The sequence below is a fragment of the Neophocaena asiaeorientalis genome, unplaced genomic scaffold, assembly GCF_003031525.2.
Source record: "Neophocaena asiaeorientalis asiaeorientalis breed wild unplaced genomic scaffold, Neophocaena_asiaeorientalis_V1.1 scaffold293, whole genome shotgun sequence".
NCBI classification, from domain to species: domain Eukaryota; kingdom Metazoa; phylum Chordata; class Mammalia; order Artiodactyla; family Phocoenidae; genus Neophocaena; species Neophocaena asiaeorientalis.
In genome coordinates, this window is record NW_020173920.1 from 4,415,560 (window position 1) to 4,437,163 (window position 21,604).

A 21,604-nucleotide genomic window follows, 5' to 3' on the forward strand; every position below is an offset into this window, starting at 1 on the left:
TCTGCAGATGAATGCTTGCTGATGTTCTTATGAGATCCTACCTTTAGGACCCCTTGGCACTTCCCATTCTTCCCCACTGCACCTTTTTAGCTCCCCAGGTTGGTTATTCTGGTAAAAAGTGTTTGAGGCCATGCTGGGGAGCCTTATGCGTCAGGGAACTGTAAATGGGCTCTAGGAGCTAGAGGGTGGCCTCCACCCAACAGCCAGCAAAAAACTGAAGTTCTCTGTACTACAGCTGCAAGGAACTTAATTCTGCCAACAACCATGCAAGCAGGGGAGTGGGTCTTTCCCCCAGTGGAGCCTCCAAATGAGAACTAGCCCTGGCCAACACGTTGACTGCAGCCTGGTGAGACCCTAGCCGAAAACATAGCTAAACCGTGCCCAGACCCCTGGCTGACATAATATAGGTGTGTCATATCAAGACATTAGGGTTATATTGTCGTGCATCAACTTAACTAATACAGGTCCTATGGCATGGACTGAGAAACCACCCAGCTTGAAATGGCCTTTCCTCCCCATTCACTGCCCCCAAAACACCTTCTCACAAGAAGTCTTGCTACTTTGTCCTTAAACTAACCCTAACTCACTAAACAGTATAACACGTATCTGCTGATTGCCCCTCCTTTTCACCCTTGTCCTGGGAATGCCCCGGGAGGACTGTAACCTGTAAGGACTAAATCGGGGGGCTCCCTGACCCTCTGATGTCTAGTTGAGTTATGCCAAGAGGAGCCATAGCAGGAAATCAGAGAGAGAGAGGGGAGTACGATTGGAACATTAATCTCCCTGACTTCTCTGCAGGATCACCGAAGCCTGGCTGGCTATGCCCCTCAACTGGAAGTCAGAGCTCCTGTGAAGGTGCACCCTCCACACAGTCTCCCTCACCACACAGCCTCTCTTTCCAGGTTCTGGCAGCTGCTTCCTCCTCTCTGCCCCTCTGGTGCGGTGGGAACAGCTCTCTGGCATTGCTACAAAGAACCATCTTGTGCTTTCCCTACACCACGCCCACGCCTTTGTAAGTAATCCCTCGTCTCAAATTATCCAGTTTAACTGGGCCATCTATTTCTCGCCAGGCCCCTGACTGGTACTGTTAGCTACACTAAGAAGCATACCAGATATTAAAAGTCATGGAAATGTTCAAATATCTTGAAAACTCATTAAACAGTACTATTAAAATGGATGCACTTTTATTACATGTAAATTATACCTCAATAAAGTTGATTTTTAAAAAATTAGCCCATGAAATGGACCCATGCCCATTGGCTCCCATGGCCCACTTGATGATCCTTTGCATATTTCCCATGACACAAGAGACCCCTGCATACATGCTCCCCTGTGACTCAAGAGATCCCTGAACCACAGAGAAAAATAGTTAACAGAGGAAAAAAAAAAAAACCTTCATGGCTTGCTCAAGTTGCTATGCTAGTTCTATATATTTGTTCTGAATAAAGATGTAATACAAAAATATATATATTTGTTTAATTGAAGTATAGTTGATTTACAATGTTGTGTTTCAGGTGTATAGCAAAGTGATTTATTTATACATATATATGCATATATATTCTTTTTTAGATTTAGATTTTTAGATTTAAATATACCTTAGGTAAAGTTTTTTTTTTTAATTTTTATCCGAATATAGCTGATTTACAACGTTGTGTTAGTTTCAGGTGTACAGCAACGTGAATCAGTTATACATATACATATATCCACTCTTTTTTAGATTCTTTTCCCATATAGATCATTACAGAGTATTGAGTAGAGTTCCCAGTGCTATACAGTAGGTCCTTATTAGTTAACTATCTTACATATAGTAGTGTGTAAAAGATATATATTTTAAAGTTTGTAATCTTAAGGTACTGAGAGAACTGAACCTCAGCTGCATGTGTGCATCTCTATTTCTTCTTCCTGTCTGCAGATTTTAGGAAATGACAGCCTTACTTTTTTTTTTAAATAAATTTATTTACTTATTTATTTATTTATTTTGGCGGGCTTCTCATTGCAGTGGCTTCTCTTGTTGCAGAGCACAGGCTCTAGAGCACAGGCTCAGTAGTTGTGGCACACGGGCTCAGTAGTTGTGGCTTGTGGGCTCTAAAGCACAGGCTCAGTAGTTGTGGTGCACAGGCTTAGTTGTTCCGCAGCATGTGGGATCTTCCCGGACCAGGGCTCGAACCCATGTCCCTTGCACTGGCAGGCAGATTCTTAACCAGTGCACCACCAGGGAAGTCCCAACAGCCTTACTCTAAGTTTGGAGACTGTCATCTATTTCCTCTACGCTCTCCCTGCCATCCCTCATTTTAGTTATTTTCAACCAGTAGTTAGGAGGAAAAGACACCTATTCCCATGTACTATTATATAACTACCTATTGTATTCAAAATATTATTTATTAATTTCAATGACAGGTTTCCAGGCATTTCCAGGCATTTTCTTTGAAGAAAAGTTAAAATTCAGAACATTCCTGGAAATGCTGTTGAAAAATGACCTTGCCTGTGATGCTACCAGTATCTGCTCTCCCTCCCAAGTTACTTTCTCCAGAATTTCTGCTTTTCAAAACACCTTTCAGGTTTGTGCATCTCCAGGTTCTTGTAAATGTCTAGCAGGGCTTATTGTGGTAATGGAAGAAAGAGACTGTGTGGTCTTTTGTGTGTATCCTTTTATAACTTGGACATCAGTCAAGGACTGCACTATTAATATCACATGCTTTTTGGTATAAATATAAGTATGTTAATTAAATTCAGAAACAATTAAATTTCTCCACCCTCACTCTGAACAAAAGAAATCAACTTATCATTACATATTTTTAAAGTCCTAATTGCAGGCATAAATGTCAGGGTTTGAGATTAAGGTAGTCTTATGAGTCACACTCAGGATTATAATTTATTCTGATATTAGCCTTGCTACAATGTGTGCCAAGAGCCTCAACCTATTCAATTTCATTCATCACCTCTAAATTAAGTCTTGTTTGGGGACAAGTATAGAGTCCCAACTAATCAAAATTGAAATATGACTGCATAAAGGTAAGACATGATCACATTCTCAAGAGCTAACATTTACTGAAAACTAACTACGGGCTAGGCACTGCACTGTGTGCTTGATATCTCATTTAATCCTTTCAACAATTCTATGAGGTAGACACTATTACTGTGCCTATTTTACAGATGAAGGAAACGGAACCTCAAAGAGATTATTTGCCCAAGGTCAGATGGCAAGAATGAGGCCAAGTCAGGATTTGAATACAGGACTATTTGACTCTAGATACTGAACTCAGACTCACTCTTCTGTTCAAAAAGGAAATAAGCTCGGATCTGATTTATAATAAAAAAGGAAGGGATTGTGTGCAGTTTTAGGCATCCAGTAAAGGGATGGCATGCCCCATTTTACAGAGGAAGAACGTGAGATCGGGGCAGGTGTCACTTCCCAGGGGCATTCTGATAGTAAGTGGAAAAGGCCAGGATTTGTATCCAGATTGGAGTCTAAGGCCCATGTTCTTTCAAGCAAAATGTGCTGCCTTGTTAAATATAAATTATATAAAATAAATATAAGGATTATATAACACCTGAAATTTATAAATCGTACTTATTTCTGGTGATTAGAGCTGAGAGTATGGTAAGATTTCCCTTTTCCTACAGAGGGGAAGAGCGGTGGGCCTGGGCAAGTCTCAGAACACAGTGAATGGCTGGTAGAGAAGAATAAACTGCAGAAGAGGAGGGAAGGACCAGAGAGATAGGTCGAAAATCAGCAGGTGTGGTCCCAGGAAGCCAAGAGTGAGACTGTTGTAAGAATGGGGAGTAAGGAAACGTCAAATTCTATTGAAAAGTCAGTTGAGATAAAGACTGATAAATGTCTATAGGAATTAGCTTTGAGGTCTTAGGTGACCCCAGTAAAAGTGGATTGGGTGCACCGTGAGCAGAAATCATATTGGAGCGGGTTCTGAGGTGAGGGGAGAAAATGGAGAATTTTCTAAGATCAGATAGATGTGGATTCAAATTTTGCTTCTGGTTGGGCAGTCTTCTTAACCTCTCTGTTTCCTCAACTGTAAAACAGAAACAAAAAGATCTTCCTCACAGAGTTGTTGAGGATATGAAATGATATGGCAAGTGTGTGTCAGGATAGGTTTTTGGAATAGTAACCAATGTTTTACCTTGTCTTTGCATTATTTGGTCCTTCCCACATTTAGTCAGCTGGCCTGTTGGACGTTTATTCCTTCAGGAAAGATTCACCCAGGAAGAAGCAGAGGAAAAAGAAGTTCTATGCTTTTCAGTCTCAAAATCTACTCCCCAGAGAGAACTCAACACAAGAAGTATATATTTGTAAGAATACCTGATGCTGAGTGAAGGGAATCAGAATTTGCCAACCCAAAATATGCTACTTGGGGGCTTCGCTGGTGGCGCAGTGGTTGAGAGTCCGCCTGCCGATGCAGGGGACACGGGTTCGTGCCCGGGTCTGGGAAGATCCCACATGCCGCAGAGCGGCTGGGCCCGTGAGCCATGGCCGCTGAGCCTGTGCGTCTGGAGCCTGTGCTCCGCAACGGGAGAGGCCACAACAGTGAGAGGCCCGCGTACCACAAGAAACAAAAACAAAATATGCTACTTGGTATAAAGATTATTTTAAGCTGAAGACATTTGAGATTCAACAGACACAGAAAAATAGTCTTCTCAAAGCCTCTTTATGTGACTCAAAGCAACAATGTCTTGGAAATAAGGCTGCCATAAATTACTCTTCAGGGCAGACCTACTCCCAGAAGGGAGAATACGAGTAAAACCTACCCCAAATTCCTTCTCCAGGGAAATTTTATGGCCCTGAAGTAGACACGAAGACCACTCATACCTATATAGACAAAGATTATTATGACTTTTTAATATCCTGTTTATTCTCCTAAAACCCCCAATTTAAAAAAAACTTTCCAAAAAGTCATTTCTCTTCCTGTAAGTGCCTTTCTCCCTCTCTTTTACCTACTAAGATGGTATATAAGCCCCAAATTCTAAGTACTCCTCTGAGTTACTCATCACTGAGTTTTCCTGCATTTATGTGCATTGCATGTGAAAATAAACTTTTTTTCTTCTGTTGAACTGTCTTTTGTCAGTTTAATTCTCATGACCCCAATAACTAAACTTAAGAGTAGAGGAAAAAGTTTTTTCCTCCCCTACATGAGTAAGACAGGATTTCCTGACCTCAGCCCAAATAAAGACTCTGGGCTGGTAGAGGGGAGAAGAAGGAGAAGCATCACAAGTTCAGGTGCAGTATGTGTCCCTAGAGAAGGAGACCCTTTGCTCAGATCTATGCATGTCTCAGAAACATATCCAAAACAACATGGAAATAGAGCAGACAACCTTAGAGCTTGCTTTGCCCCATTGTGGAATAGGAGCAGTAAGGCATTTCCTGTATGCTCAAGAGTGACACAGACATGTAGCCCTGAGGGCCTCTGGACCCGAAGGAATCCTGCAGATGGGAGCAAGGGAGAACCCTACAATGCCTGGGGGCCACTAAGCACCAGACAGGCTGTGCCAATATCTCAAAGATGGTGGTATGAATAGATGACAACCAAGGACCACATATATCCCCTAGGGGAACTAATCAAGACACTCTAGAACTTAGGCACAACTTGGGTAAAACATGAGGAAACCAACTTAACTGAAACTTGCCATCCCAGATGACAAGGGCTCAGTAGAAATTAAACTATAGAAGAGTAAAGATATTGTACAACTACTTCTCATTCAAGATTAGTATCAGGGCTTCCCTGGTGGCGCAGTGGTTGCGAGTCCGCCTGCCGATGCAGGGGACGCGGGTTCGTGCCCCGGTCCGGGAAGATCCCACATGCCGCAGAGCGGCTGGGCCCGTGAGCCATGGCCGCTGAACCTGTGCGTCCGGAGCCTGTGCTCCGCAATGGGAGAGGCCACAACAGTGAGAGGCCCGCGTACTGCAAAAAAAAAAAAAAAAAAGTATCAGCTTAAAAAAAAAAGATTAGTATCAGCCATTTGTGGGGCTCATCTAGGATGTCTTAGAATTCTGGGGTAACCCGTATCTACTTAAAGACTGAGTACTAACCCTAGACTAGGATTAGAGCTGAGCCATCCTGAGACAAAGACCATGATCTGGTTGGAAACTTGGTGTGTAGAACTGATGTGACCCCTCAGAAGTCTCTGCTGATTTCAGAAATACCAGTGGACAGTGATGAGACCAAGTATGAAAGAGGCCTACAGAATGATTAAATTCCTTGACAGACACAGGGTGATTGATAAAAGAAGGCTCCTTGTTAGAGTTTGCATTTATGATTAAATTTCCTAAATCAGAGAGGAGTGAGGTCATTGTTCCGGATTGAATTACATGCCCCTAAAAAATACATATATGTTGGAAGTCCTAACCCCCAGTACCTCAGAATGTGACCTTATTTGGAAATAGGGTCATTGCAGATATAATTAGTTAAGATGAGGTCATACTGGATTATTTCAAGCCCCTAATCCAATATCACTGGTTTCTTTACAAGAAAACGGCCATTTGAAAATGCAGAGACACACAGAAGAACGCTGTGTGATGGGAGAGGCAGACATTGGAGTTATACAGCTCTAAACCAAGTGCCAAGGATTGATGGTGAAACCGGAAGCTAAGAGATAAGCAAGGAATAAATTCTGCCTTAGAGTCTTCAAGAGAGCATGAACCTGCTGACATCTTAGACTCCTAGCCTCCAAAACTGTGAGAGAATACATTTCTGTTGTTTTAAGCCTCCCACTTTGTGGTAATTTGCTGCAGCCCTAGGAAACTATTACAGTTATTATAATGCCCTTGTCCCAGGGGGAATTTCTAAAAGACTGAGCCTCTTTTTAGGAAAGGAATAGTAATTTCAATGGCACTAACCCCAGTTGCCAAAGTAGAGAGGCACTCAAAACCCTTCCAGAACTGGTGTACCTCTTAATCTGCTGTAAAATTGGTGGCCTGGTTAGGTGGTGAGAAACTGAGTTTTGGAGGATGAAGCTAGTCTCTACAGTACTGTCTAGCCCCTGGCACCCAGGGGAGGAATTATTTAGGACCTTAAGATTGCTGCTAAGAGTTTAGGGAAGTGCAAACATTTCTCTCCCTGGCCCCCACCACTATTACTTTGTGGTAAAAATGGACAATTCCTAAATTCACAAAGAGAACCTACAGCTATTAATGCAGAAGCTAAGAGTTATCAGGCCTGACTTCACTGAACCAGTACCAGCCTGCTTACCCCTGGACATCTTGTTATGTAAGAGAAACAACTTGCTATTACTTAAGCCACTTGTAATCAAGCTTTTTTATTCATAACTTTTCCTAACTAATGCCAATGACAAAGTAGGAAACAGGATAAACAAAACCACAAACAACCTCAGGGTATGGGCAATATGTTTGGGAGATTAAATGATGGCTATCCAACCCCTAGACCACATAAATATTCCCTGGTCTGGAAATAATAAAAGTTAAACTGAGTTATGGAAAAAATAAAATTGCATTTTTCGTTACATGAGTTTGTACACTAAGATTTATACTTACCAAATGGTAGGGAATTCCCTGCTGGTGCAGTGGTTAAGAATCCGCCTGCCAATTCAGGGGACATGGGTTCGAGCCCTGGTCCAGGAAGATCCCACGTGCTGCAGAGCAACTAAGCCCGTGAGCCACAGCTACTGAGCCTGTGAGCCACAACTACTGAGCCCGTGTGCCACAACTACTGAAGCCTGCACGCCTAGAGCCTGTGCTTCGCAACAAGAGAAGCCACCACAATGAGAAGCCCGCGCACCGCAACAAAGCGTAGCCCCGGCTCACTGCAGCTAGAGAAAGCCCGCGCGCAGCAGTGAAGACCCAACGCAGCCAAAAAAAAAAAGATTTATACTTACCATGTGGTAACTGTCATCTGACTGAAAATGTTATTCCTGTCTTACCCTTTGAAGTCTTACTACCACTCTAAACAGTACTCATGGTCATTCTCGGAAAATTCACTTCTATTCTACATTTCTTGATAGAAATCACCATTCTTTCTCCTCCCAAACTTGAAGGCTTGAGGTTGTCCTTCACTTTTCCCTCTTTTTCATCTCCTTCCCTCTTTTGACATCTGATCTATTATTTCTTGCTTTTCTTTCATCTCTCTCTCCTCTCCCACTCTCTCCCCACCCTCTTTGTCCACTTGCCTCCCTGTCTTTCCCCCTTTCCTTCTTGAAGCCTTCCATTATTGGGACTGTTGACATTTTTAGTACATTAACTCCTCCCCACAATGGAGCTGCAGCTCCATCAAACCTGATCTGTGGAGGGAGGTGTTTGGACAGACTGTCCCAGAGAAAACGACTAAAAATGCTGGATACTACTTTAAAACAAACAAAACTTCTTAAAACCATCAAAGAGATGACAAGATAGTAAGGAATTACTGGGCCAAAGCCAAAGAGAATGTGGAATCTCAGAAAGGAAGAGGGAGTTCTGAAGTCTCCTCTTTTCGAGGGCATATGCCAGATGTGGCAAACATGAGCTGCAATTTCACAGCCGCTTGGGGTCTAGAGTAAAGAAGTCAAAGTTCAGGGTCATGCAACGTGGGAAGTGGTATTAGTTTGCTCGGCCTTCCATAACAAAATGCCACAGACTGGGTGGCTTAAACAACAGAAATTTATTTTCCCTGCAGTTCTGGAGGCTAGAAGTCTAAGATCAAGGTGCCCATAGGTTTGGTTTAATTCTGAGGCCTCTCTCCTTGGCTTATAGTTGGCCACCTTTTCTCTGTGTCTTCACACGGTCTTTCCTCTGTGCACGTGCATCCCTGGTGTCTTCTTTTGTGTCCACATTTCCTCTTAATAAAGACACCAGGCAGATTGTATTACAGCCACCCTAAGGACTTAGTTTTAACTAAACATCTCTTTAAAGTCCCTATCTCCAAATGCAGTCACATTCTAAGGTGCTTGGTGTTAGACTTCCAACACGCAAATCTGAAGGTGACTCAATTTAGCCCAGGAGTACAGTATAAAGCACTCCCATGACACTAGGACTTCTCTGATGAGGGAGAACCAGAAGTAAATAAACCTTCCACCCCATGTCACCGTGGGGCTGCCTGCGTGGAAGTTTGCCTGAGTGATGGGTAATGGGGTGTAGGAACTGTCTCTGAGAAGCCATAGCCCCAGGCCTGCTCTCACATGTTGATTAGCAGCCCCAGTTCATATCATCTGCATGGTTCAGAAAGCCTCATGAGCTTAGTTTAAATTGTTCCTGGGGCTTCCTTGGTGGTGCAGTGGTTGAGAATCCGCCTGCCAATGCAGGGGACACGGGTTCGAGCCCTGGTCCAGGAAGATCCCACATGCCATGGAGCAACTAAGCCCATGCTCCACAACTACTGAGCCTGTGCTCTAGAGCCTGCGAGCCACAACTATTGAGCCCATGTGCCACAACTACTGAAGCCCATGTGCCTAGAGCCCATGCTCCACAACAAGAGAAGCCACTGCAGTGAGAAACCTGCGCACTGCAACGAAGAGTAGCCCCCGTTCACCGCAACTAGAGAAAGCCCACACACAGCAATGAAGACCCAACACAGCCAAAAATAAATAAATATAATTAATTAATTAATTTTAAAAAAAGAGTTATAAATTGTTCCTGGCATGGTAGTGTTGACGTTAAGCAAATAGACTGCCAGATATTTCTCCAACAAAGATGGGTTTATTCAGGATCACCAGAGAACTGCAACTGGGGGCCTATGAATATGGTGAGCCATGTGTAAGTTCCCACACAGCAAGGGAAGGAAAAGCTTTTATAGAGAGGAAAAGGAAGTTGGGAGGGCTAGAGTAAACAAGGAGTCCATGGCTTTTCATTGGCTGAGTCACAGCTAGGAAAGAAATCTTTCCTCTTCCTGTTGGGCTCTGCTATGGACACAGTGAATGAGAGCTCCCCCTTCTGGTCTCAAGATTCTTATTTAATTGAGGTTTCTATTTATTAATTTTTTACAGTAGTGCCTCTAAATGGTTGGCAGGAACAAAGGTAAATCTTCTTTAGAGAAATGTGATTTCATCTTAAACTGCAAAGAATTCCCATAAGTCATGTTGCAAAAAATAAGCACCTCACATTAAAAAAAAAAAAATCTAAGCATACACAGAGAAATCCAGTCACAGTGGATGAGAAACAGGATAAATAACAGACAGAATGAACAAACATGCAAAGTCTTCAGATACTGGAATTACCAGACAAGGATTAAAAAGTAACTATGATTATCATGTTTAGAGAAATAAAATACTAGCTTGAAAGCACCTGCAAGGAACAAGAAATGCTTTTTAAAAAAAATACCTAACTGGGAATTCCCTGGCGGTCCACTGGTTGGAACTCAGCGCTTTCATTACCAGGGCCCTGAGTTCCATCCCTGGTCGGGGAGCTGGGAATCCCACAAGCTGCACGGCGTGGCCAAGGAAAAAAAACCTAACCAGATTTGAAATATAAATAGAATTTATAGAAATAAAAAATACAATAATTCGATTTTTTAAGGTATTTCATATGTTTTAAACATACAGAAAATTTGAAAGAACACCTGTATACTACTACCTAGATTCAACAATTGTTAACATTTTATCATAGCTCTGTTATAGTTTTTAAATTTGCTGAACCATCTAAAAGTAAATTGCAGACATCATAATATTTTACCCCTAAATATGTTAGAACGCATCTCTGAGAAATAAAAACCACTTTTTCATAACTACAATGTTATCTCATCTAAGAAAATTAATAATTGCCTAATGTCATCTCATATTGAGTCTGTATTAAAATTTTCAGTTTGCAGAAAAAAAGTTTTCTTTTTAAAAAAAATCTCTACCTTTATTTCCCAAAGATGCCTTAAACTTATTTTATTTTATTTTACTTTTTGGCTGAGCTGTGTGGTATGCGGGATCTTCCCTGACCAGGGATGGAACCCGAGCCCCCCTGCAGTGGAAGTGCAGAGTTTTAACCATTGGACCACCAGGGAAGTCCAAAAAAAAGGTTTTTATAGCTGTTTTCTTTTGGTTTTTTGTTTTTTTATAACTAGGATCCAATGAAGGCATTGATTTTGGTGTTTTCCTTTTCACTCCCTTTTCATCTAGAACAATCCCCTTGCCTTCTCCCTCTTCCACTACCTGCCTGCCCCCGCCCATGACATAACATTTTGAAGAGACCAGTATGGTTGTCTTGTGAATGCCCATATTCCGGATTTGCCTAAGTGCTTCCTTATAGAGTCCTTTAACTTATTTCTTGATCTTTCTGGTAGTCTGGAAATTAGGCCTAGAAGTTTGCTTAACAATTTTGCCAAGAATGTGTCATAGGTGATGCTGTGTATTTCCTAACATATCACATTAGGAATATGAAATATCAGGCTGCCCCATTCTTAGTAATATTAATTAACTTTGATCTCTCGGTTGAGGTGACGATTGCCAGACATCTTCCCCAAAATGAAATTTAAAAATCCCTGGACTGTTTATCGGCTTCTTATAAAGTCAAACATGCACTATACAATCCAGCAATTCTACACCCAGGTATTTTCCCAAGAGAAGTGAAAACTTACGTTCACACAAAAACTTGTACATGAGTTGATAGTAGTTTTATTCATAATGGCCCCTAGCTGGAAACAACCCAAATGCCCTTCAACTGATGAGTGCAAAAATGATTGTGGTACATGCTTACAACTGAATTATATTCAGCAATAAAAAGGAATGAAATACTGATATAGGCAACAACGTGGATGAATTTTAAATGCATTATGCTAAGTGCAAGAAGCCAGATTCAAAAGGCTCTACCCTGTATATTCTATTTACATAACATTCTGGAAATAGCAAAAAACATAGGAACAGAAAACTCTAACCCTAAACCAAAATACCAGTTTTTTTGTTTTTTTTTTTTTGCAGTACGCGGGCCTCTCACTGCTGTGGCCTCTCCCGCTGCAGAGCACAGGCTCCGGACGCGCAGGCTCAGCAGCCATGGCTCACGGGCCCAGCCGCTCCGAGGCATGTGAGATCTTCCCGGACCGGGCCACGAACCCGTGTCCCCTGCATCAGCAGGCGGACTCTCAACCACTGCGCCACCAGGGAAGCCCCAAAATATCAGTTTTTAAATCTCATATTGAGAGACAGAAGTTTCCAATGACCAACATATTCCTACACCACTCTCCTGGTATGAAGGAACCTGGAAAGTTTAAGTATCACTCAGAAGGATTCTAGGTAAAGGTAAAATCAGAACAAAGGAAGCAGAAGAATATTTCATCATGCTCAGAGTGAAGCTTTATGAATGGAGCAGATTCTGACAATTTCCTAATTAACACCCGTTCCCCTCCTTCTTCCTAAAAGCACCAGACTTTAGGGAGGTGTCCACCTTCCTCCACAAAGCCATATGTTTTACTAAACCAGTTATGTTTATCTCATATCCCTTGGCAGGGACAGCTTCAGGAACAGAATTGTGACTCAATTCAGACTGATGCATTTTGAAGGAAAGTCTCTCAAGGGACTTCTAGGAAATGTTTTCTTTCTCAATTAAAAAAAAGAAAAAAAAAGGCAGAAGAGATAAGTTGGCTCTTTTTCCTCTGGATGTTATTGTATCTGGATGTGATGCTTGGAACTGCTGCAGCTTTCCTGCTAACAGCTTAAGACAAAGCTCAGACAGATGAGGGAAAGTCAAGAGAGAAGCAGACCTGGAGCCCTGTGGTACTGGGCATAGACACTGCCCTAACTTTTATTATTTAAGCCAGCTGAGTAGGAATTTCCTGATAGAATACATAATACTTAATGCCTGTCCCACAACGTAATATACCTTTTTTGGTGACAGTAACACTCAGCCCACCTGAAAGATGAAAAAAATAACTAGATATTTTTATTCTTTGGATTTTCTTTTTATATTTGCAGTATACACCACTCCTCAACCTTCTTGTCAGCTCCTTTTGTTTAGGTTCAAATCTCATCCCTTACATTACAGACAGTTCTAGTTTTAATGTAGTCAAATTCATCACTTTTTTGCCTTTATGGTTTGTGATTTTATGTTTTCTTTAAGAAAATTTTTCCCTTCCTTGATCAGAACCTCCTGATTCACAACTTCAGGGCTTTCCAATCACCTTCTGGCCTATGTGAATGGCGCCCCCTGGAGTACTAAGTGCATGGCATCCCCTCCTTGAGTTGTGCAAAGCAGTTTGACTTAAAGTCATTAAGAGAAGCCACTATACATATGCTATTATGAAAATTGCAAAGTTTTGCTCTTCTTACTTGATCTTGAATAAATCTGTAATTTATTTTTGTATCTGATATAGGGTTAGGATCTAATTTTATTTGGTCCCAGGGTCATTGATTGTTTAGTCCATCTTTCCCTCACTGATCTGTAATGTTGCTTCTGTCACAGTGTCCATATATGTTTGTGTCTGTGTCTGGAATCTCTATACTCTATTTGTCTATTCCCCACCAATACCACACAGTCTTAGTTACTGTACCTTTATAATAATTCTTGATATCTCGTAGGCAAAACTTCCACCTTGTTCTTCTACTTTAAAAGTGTCTTGACTATTGTTGATCCTTTGTTTTTGAATTTTAAAATCACCTTATTAAAATACTGGAGAAATCCTGTGGGATTTTTGATTGGAATTACATTGAATTTATTGATTAATGTATAGAAAATTGGTATCTTTATAACATTGGGTCTTCCTATACATGAATATAATTTAATTATTTAATTATATAGGCATTTAATGCCTATCAATATAGTTTATTATTTTCTTTATAAGACCTTGTGAATTTTTCTTGATCTATACTTAACGTATTTTATATTTTTAGTTGCTATTGTGAATGGGATTTTTTTTTTTTAATTTGTCTTTGACTGCGTTGGGTCTTTGTTGCTGCGTGCGGGCTTTCTCTAGTTGCGGTGAGCAGGGGCTACTCTTCGTTGTGGTGCACATGCTTCTCATTGCGGTGGCTTCTCTCATTGCGGAGCACGGGTGCTAGGCTTGCGGGCTTCAGTAGTTGTGGCACGCAGCCTCAGTAGTTGTGGCATGCGGGCTCTAGAGAGCAGGCTCAGTAGTTGTGGCGCATGGGTTTAGTTGCTCTGTGGCATGTGGGATCTTCCTGGACCAGGGTTCTAAGCCGTGTCCCTTGCATTGGCAGGTGGATTCTTAACCACTGCACCACCAGGGAAGTCCCGTGAATGGGATATTTTAAAAATTACAGTTCCAAACTATTTGCTGCTCATCTTTAGGAACACAGTTTTAAAATATGCATTTTAGTTTTATATCCAGAAATGTCCCTGAACTCTTTTATTGGTTCAAAAATTTGTCTGTCAGTTTGCTTAGATTTTTCTATGTAAATAGTCATAGAGTATATAATAACAGTTTTTTTCTTCTTTAAAAATTTTTAATGTATTCTTTCTTGTCTTACTGCTAAGGCTAGGACTTCTAGTATATCACTGAATAGAAATAGTGATAGAGTGCATACTTATCTTTTTTTTTTTTTTTTCTTTTTGTGGTACGCGGGCCTCTCACTGTTGCGGCCTCTCCCGTTGCGGAGCACAGACTCCGGACGCGCAGGCTCAGCGGCCATGGCTCACGGGCCCAGCCGCTCCGCGGCATGTGGGATCTTCCCGGACCGGGGCATGAACCCGTGTCCCCTGCATCGGCAGGCGGACTCTCAACCACTGCGCCACCAGGGAAGCCCACTTATCTTGTTTTTGACTTTAAATGTTTTATTATTAACTATAAAGCTGTTTACTCTGTGTTTTTAGTAAATATACTTTATTAGGTTAAGCAAGTTTTTTTCTCTACCTAGAGCATTAAGGATTTTTTTTTTTAGTTTTGTTTTGTGAAAGGATATTGATTTATACCAATGTTTTTCTGTATCTGATCACATGGATCAAATGGTTTCTCATATTTAATTTATTCTACTATCGTGATTGCATTGAAAGATCTTTTTACTGTAAAATTATACCTTCATTCCTGAATAAATCTGATTAAAAAATAAATGTGTACATGTATGTACATATGTGTCTGTGTTATTGGATTTCTAAATTTTGGTTCAGTATAACATTTTTATCTCAGTTAACCATAAGTGAGGCTGAGCTTTCATTTACTGCTTTGTTTTCAGAAAGAGCTATTTGTCCCTTTTGTTTCTTTTTCTGGAATAATTTGCATAAGTTTGGGATCATCTGTTTCTTTTCTTCTTCTTCTTTTTTCTTGGTAGAAGTCACCTGTAAAGTCATCTGGGCCTCGTTGTTTATTTGTGTGGTGGAGTCAATTTTGTTAATTGTCGTAAGTCTACTCATAGTTGAGTCAACTTTGGTAAATTTTATTTTTCCAGGAAACTGCCATTTATCTGTTTCCTAATTTATTGGCATAATGTTCATAATATTCTCTTAGTTTAAAAATCACTGCTGTATCTGCTATTTTCCTTTTTTTCTTAATCTAATTTGTAAAAGGATTTAAATTTTACTTGTTATTTCAGAGAACCAGCTTTTGTATTTTGTTTTCTATTTTATTTATTTCTGCATTTTCCCCTTCAAATTTCCCTAGGTTAACTCTGCTGTTTCTTTATTAACTTCTTGATTAGTTATTGAGCTGTTCATTTTCTAGCCTTCTCTAATATAACCAGTTAAGGTTATAAACTTTTACTTTAGGCACTGTTAAAACTGCATTCCACAAATTCTGATATGTATTTCCATGACAATTCAGTTTTAAATATTTCTCACTTTCCATTTGTTTCTATCAACTTCCCTTTGCCCCTCCAGACCCACTCACTTCCTTCCCTCTCCACCCTGCTCTCTGCCCCACAGGCTGTTGTGTCCTCTGTCTTCCAGCTGGGTTCTGCTAGTGGGAATTCCTGGCAAGAGATGGTAGAGGAGAAGGAAAACGAGGTCAGGGTATTTATTTTCCTGGTCTCTTCTCTGTGAGATTGCTGGTTACATTCCTTGACAGAAGGTCACTGCTTCTTAAAAGATGGCCTGTTCTGCAAATAAGATTCTCTTTTGGTATTCCAGTAACTCCTCCATCTCCTGTCCCTTTGGACCTAGAGGTTGTGACTGTTCCACTGTTTCTAGTCCCAGATCCTCCATTGTCCCTTGATTCCCATATATCCTGCCCACATCTTTAAAATTTGTTTTTTAAAAATTGAGTGACCATCTGTTATCTGTTGGAACCCTGAATGATATACCACTTTTATTTTGTCTTTGGTCCATGACTTATTTAGAAGTTTGTTTTTAATTTCCAAGTATGAGAGTTTTTTAAAAGTTATTCTTTTAAAACTAACTTCTAATTTTTTTTTTTTTTTTTTTTTTTTTTCCGTTCGCGGGCCTCTCACTTTCTTTGGCTTCCCAAAAAAAAAATGAGATTTTTTTAAAATTTTTTTTAATAATACTTTTTTTTTTTTTTTTTTTTTTTTTTTTTTTGCCGTACGCGGGCCTCTCACTGCTGTGGCCTCTCCCGCTGCGGAGCACAGGCTCCGGACGCGCAGGCTCAGCAGCCATGGCTCACGGGCCCAGCTGCTCCGCGGCATGTGGGATCCTCCCGGACTGGGGCACGAACCCGTGTCCCCTACATCGGCAGGCGGACTCTCAACCACTGCGCCACCAGGGAAGCCCCTAACTTCTAATTTTTAACTGATCAATATTTAGAGAACATGTTCTATATCATCATGATTCTTTGGCATTTGTTGAGAATTGCTTTGTGGTCAATTTTTATTTTGTTCCACAGGTGCTTGAATAGAATAAGTATTTTCTGTACCTTTACTACTTTTGCCTGATAGATGGGGGTTGTATAATTGTATGTTTGTCATTTCTTCTTTAAAAATTAATTTTTCTTTATACACACTTGAGATCATGTTACTAGATGCATACAGATTTAGAATTATTTTATTTTCCTGGTGATTTGTTCTTTTTGTCATTGACCGCCCCCCCCTTATCTCTAATGATACATTTTGCTTTAAAGCCTATTTTGTCTGAAATGAATATAGTTACTCCACCTTTCATTTCCTTAATAGTACTTCTGCATGTCTTTTTTACTTTTCCCTTAATTTTTCTTTATCCTTATGTTTTAGGTATATCTTGTATCAACAGCATATAGTTGGATTTTTTTAAGCTACATAATCTAATTATCTGGTTTTTAAATAAAAGAAATATTGTCATTTTAGCTTACAATCAAAGTATAGTACATTTAGGATTCAAGGGATTTGGATTCCAGTCTCTACCCCACTGTTGTGTGACCTTGAGCAACTCTTTCAAACTCTCTCTCAGGAGAGTAGTGATAAAATAGAAGTGTTGAATCAGATTATCTTGAATATCCCCTCTAGCTCATTTACTGTCATTCCCTTCAATTACAGTAACATGTTACAAATAGATTTGTGACAGGGACTCTTAAAACCAGACCTAAAAATAAAAACAAAATCCTAGTGTAATTTGGTGAAAGAATTCAAATAGTAACTGATGTTTAGCTTTGGGTATTTGCTCTTTGTCATCTAAAACTTTAATTTTCCATCATTCAATGTATAATACTTTTGCAGTTCAATTTTCTGAGGACAATCCATGTTTTTTAAAGAACATATTTTCCATGATTTGGGGGATATATATATTTTCTTGTGATTCTGAAGGTCTTTCATATTCTTTTCTTTTTTTATAAATTTATTTATTTTTGGCTGTGTTGGGTCTTCGTTGCTGCCCATGGGCTTTCTCTAGTTGTGGAGAGCAGGGGCTACTCTTCGTTGTGGTGCACGGGCTTCTCATTGCGGTGGCTTTTTTTGTTGCGGAGCACAGGCTCTAGGTGCACAGGCTTCAGTAGCTGTGGCATGCAGGCTCAATAGTTGTGGCTCGGGGGCTCTAGAGCACAGGCTCAGTACTTGTGGCTCACGGGCCCAGGTGCTCTGCAGCACGTGGGATCCTCCTGGACCGGGGCTGGAACCCATGTTCCCTGCACCGGCAGGTGTATTCTTAACCACTGTACCACCAGGGAAGTCCCTCTTTCATATTCTTTAACAATCCAAAACTGATTTTCAAGGTTTTGTTATTAGTTTCCTGCCTCCTTTTCTTTTAGCCTACATTTTAATTTCTACAAAATCTTTTCTAGAGTTGTGGATACCACGATCTTTACCAGTTTTTCAAAAGATTAATCTAAAAATGACATCACTATATCTGAACCCTAAGACCTTGGAAATAAACCTACAGATCTCATTGTTAGTCTCTCCATTTAATGGAGGTACAGAAATAACTGCATCTAGTTTTTGTAGAGAGACTATTTTATTTGGAACCCCATTTTTCATGGTTGGCTATAGTGACACAGACTTTAGGATTAAGGCCTTTAGGAAGGAAGAGGTCACACTGTTTCTTGCTTTGGTTTTCACCTCCATTTTTGCACCTTTGTGTTAATGTGAACCAAACAGCTTCCCAAATCTACAACTGGTTCCTGGGCTTCCTCAACCCACCTAGAAAACTGCAGCAACCTAGGAGGTTGTCATTTAACTGACAATACTCTTGGTTAGGAGTCTGCTTTCTTATACACCAATCATATAACCCTATGGTTACTTTGATTTAACTTGGTTATTTTTTAATTCATCCCAATAGCGCATTTACAGACTCTTAGGATGGGTCAATTCTCCAGATGACTCATCTCATCTTTTATTGGGCCATTTTTCTGTGTAGATGCAAAATATGTGGGTGGGAGGTGGGAGGCTAGAACCTAAACTGAGTCTCTTTATGTTCAAGGTGGGTGGATCACCAGATTTGAGTGTACTCCTGTAATTGTTTTTTAAAGTACTTTAAATCATATAGTTAACATACTAATATTACCTCTGTTTAAAAATAAAGGATAAAAAACCCCTCAAGGTCCGCTTTCACCATGCCCTCCATTGCTTCCCTCTCTTAGAGGTAACCATTATTGTTTTGAGGACACCTTTCCAGTGACCTTTCTATACATTTCTTTCCTATACTGTATATACATATACACATTTTTTTCCTTACATAAATGACACCTTCTCATTTTATAGGTGAGGAAACTGAGACCTTGAGGGAAGATGTGTTGCAAATTTATTGAAGGAAAGTGGACTGGACCACGGGTTCTGGTATTTTACTTCTGATGCATGGGCTGCCGCACTAATCAATTAGTTTAGAGGCTGGGGAGCAGGTGCGAAAGTCGCTTTAGTGCAACGATGTAAGATTTGTACTTTGATAGGAGTTGCAGGAAACCTAGCAGAGGGCTCTGGAGTTGCAAAAACAAAAAATATACTGTCATCGGCAGTTGGGTCTGTTAATAAAGCTTGTGAAGCTGAAACGCAAATAGCCTACTACCTACCAAGCCCTTCGGAAACTTAGGAAGCTATTTCGCGTCTCTGAGACTGGCCTTAGAGCTTGGAGAGGAAGGCACCAGAGGTTGCAATGAAGGATGCGGTGGCGGACAGCAACCGAGCAGCCAACCCAGAGAGCAGAAAGCTCTGCCTGACCGATCTGGAAGTGCGCCTGCGCAGGCCGCCTCCGGGGGCCGGGGTGGGCGGGGCGGAGCTTGGGGGCGGTCAATGAGCCTGCGCAAACCGTGCGGCGAGGTGGGGGAGGGCGTTCCGTGTGTGTCTGTGTTGTTGTTCGGCGGCAGCGGCGGCGGCGGTAAGATGGCTGCCCACGGGGGCTCCGCGGCGTCCTCGGCGCTGAAGGGGTTAATTCAGCAGTTCACCGCCATCACCGGTAAGAGACGCGGTTACCGGAAGGTGGAGAGTGGGGTCTGGAGCGGGCGGCCGGTCTGCCCTGGGCTTCCCTTTACCTTCATGCATTCCTCCCTCGGGCTTTACCCACAGCTCTCGTCCTCCCTCCTGAGGAAGAGGCGACGACGGCGTCGGGTCTCCGGGTTCAGGCGGGAGACACCCCCTTACCCCCGCGCACCCCATACCCTCGTTCTTGGTCTTCTCGCAGTGTGGAGGGAAACCTCCCCACCCCCTTTCAGCCCAGACCCGGGGAATGGGCCGAGCTCATCCTCCCCCGCCGGCCCGGGAACCTGGGGGCGGGAGAGGTGGGGGGCCGCACCCGGGCCACCGCCCTCCTCCTTCATCATCATCGCCTCTTCTCTGTGCAGCCTTGGGGTGCAGCGCATCCCCTCACCTCCTTATTCCGTTTTTCCTTGGCCAGGTCATTCTCCCCCCCGTCCCTGGCCTGCCCTTCCCCTTTCTGGGCCCCTCGGAGCCATCGCTGTGGCCCTGGCGTGTTCGGGCCCTCCCGCCTTAACGGCGAGGCTGGGGGGTTCGGCAGCGCCTTTACCGATCTCGGGGGATAGGCCGCCAGAAAGGGGGGGGGTGCTGAGGAGTACCCTCCAGACTGAGGTTTTAAGACAAGAATGAGGGGGAACCCCCCCAGACCTTAATAGGAAAGGCCTGGAGGAATCTTCGGTGGCGTTTCCCACCTCCCCATTAAAAAATAATAAAGACTGAGACGATGGCGCCAGGGCCTCCTGCTGATAAAATAGGAATGACGGCAGAAACTTCTTTGAGACAAAATCAGTTTCTGGATGTCAGTATACCCCAAACCCACGGTTTTTCTTTTCCTTTGGACCCCTGCGAAGGGCACACGCAGATCCTCTTACTGCCTGGAGGAAAGGCCCTAAGCCGTTCTATGAATTCTCTCTGTCTTGTTCTCTGTGATGGTGCTGAACTTTTTTTGCATGAGTTATTAGAGGGCGGAGCAAATGATGAAGTTCTCTGTGGAGTGATTTGAGAGAAGAGTACTACATGTGCCTGAGTGTAATTTTGCCGTTCTAGTTTGTCATTTTGTAAGGAGGTCAGAATGTTAGCAGATCTATACATTATTTGGTAGTTTGTTAGATGCAGAGAACATTTCCATTTTCAATGTATCCAGAGTTTAACGTGCAAGATCTGGTTAAGTGAAATTTTATATTTTAACCACTGCCGGTTGTTTGCGAGTTGTCGTTTTATAGTTAAAGGTATTTTTATTTTTTACTTTGCAGCGATAACTATATGTTTGATGCATTGTCTAGCTTGTGGGCATGAAACATCGAGTCACAGTTGATAAAGTAAAATTTGTAACAAAATTGGGATGAGAATTGGAATAACTTTTCTTAATATTTAAAAATTGTGATTGGACTATTATATTAGAGATGTAATGCATTTCCCAGTGTCTAAGCAGATCATTATTGGGAAAATCAGAAAATTATTGTGTATATAAGTTAATACTGCTGTATTATGTTTATATAGAAAAATCTTTGTAGTGAATTACATATAGAAGTGATTATCATTATCTTTTCTTTAGATTTTCTAGAGGTGGTTTAAGATGCCACCTATTTCTTTCCAGTTTTTTATGCTAACTACCACTTTAGGAACTCGGATTGTTTTAGTCTCACATTATTCCTTCTAATGCAACATTTTTGGTAGGTGTAGACAAAACCCAAAATGTGGTGAGATGAAGTGACTCACTTAGTTGCTTTAATTCTGTTTCTGTGTGCTAGTCTTCATGGCTTGTTTCCTGGTCACAGGCCCTTCTATTCCTGAATCAAGTTGGAGACCCTCAGTAGACAGTGGTATCTGGAGGTCTGTAAAAGCAAAAATACCATAGATTCTTCTTAATGTATTATGGATTTATAATAATGATTTTTTCACAAGATAGTAATTAAATATTAGAAACACATGATTGACCCCTTTATTCCCTTTCATATATCCTAAAAAAATTTGT

General features: G+C 41.4%; 1 protein-coding gene and 1 pseudogene across 1 annotated transcript in view; one reads left to right on the forward strand and one right to left on the reverse strand.

Moving 5' to 3' along the window:
• The first annotated feature begins 19,487 nt into the window (after positions 1-19,487).
• UBXN7 (UBX domain protein 7) overlaps positions 19,488-21,604 on the forward strand; it is a 59,900-nt gene continuing 57,783 nt past the window's right edge. The window contains exon 1 of the mRNA XM_024752075.1: positions 19,488-19,612. Within this exon, the coding sequence (XP_024607843.1) occupies positions 19,540-19,612 (73 nt within the window). The 5' untranslated portion in view covers positions 19,488-19,539. The remainder of the gene's footprint in view (positions 19,613-21,604) is intronic.
• LOC112404262 (collagen alpha-2(VIII) chain-like) lies at positions 19,585-20,329 on the reverse strand (annotated as a pseudogene).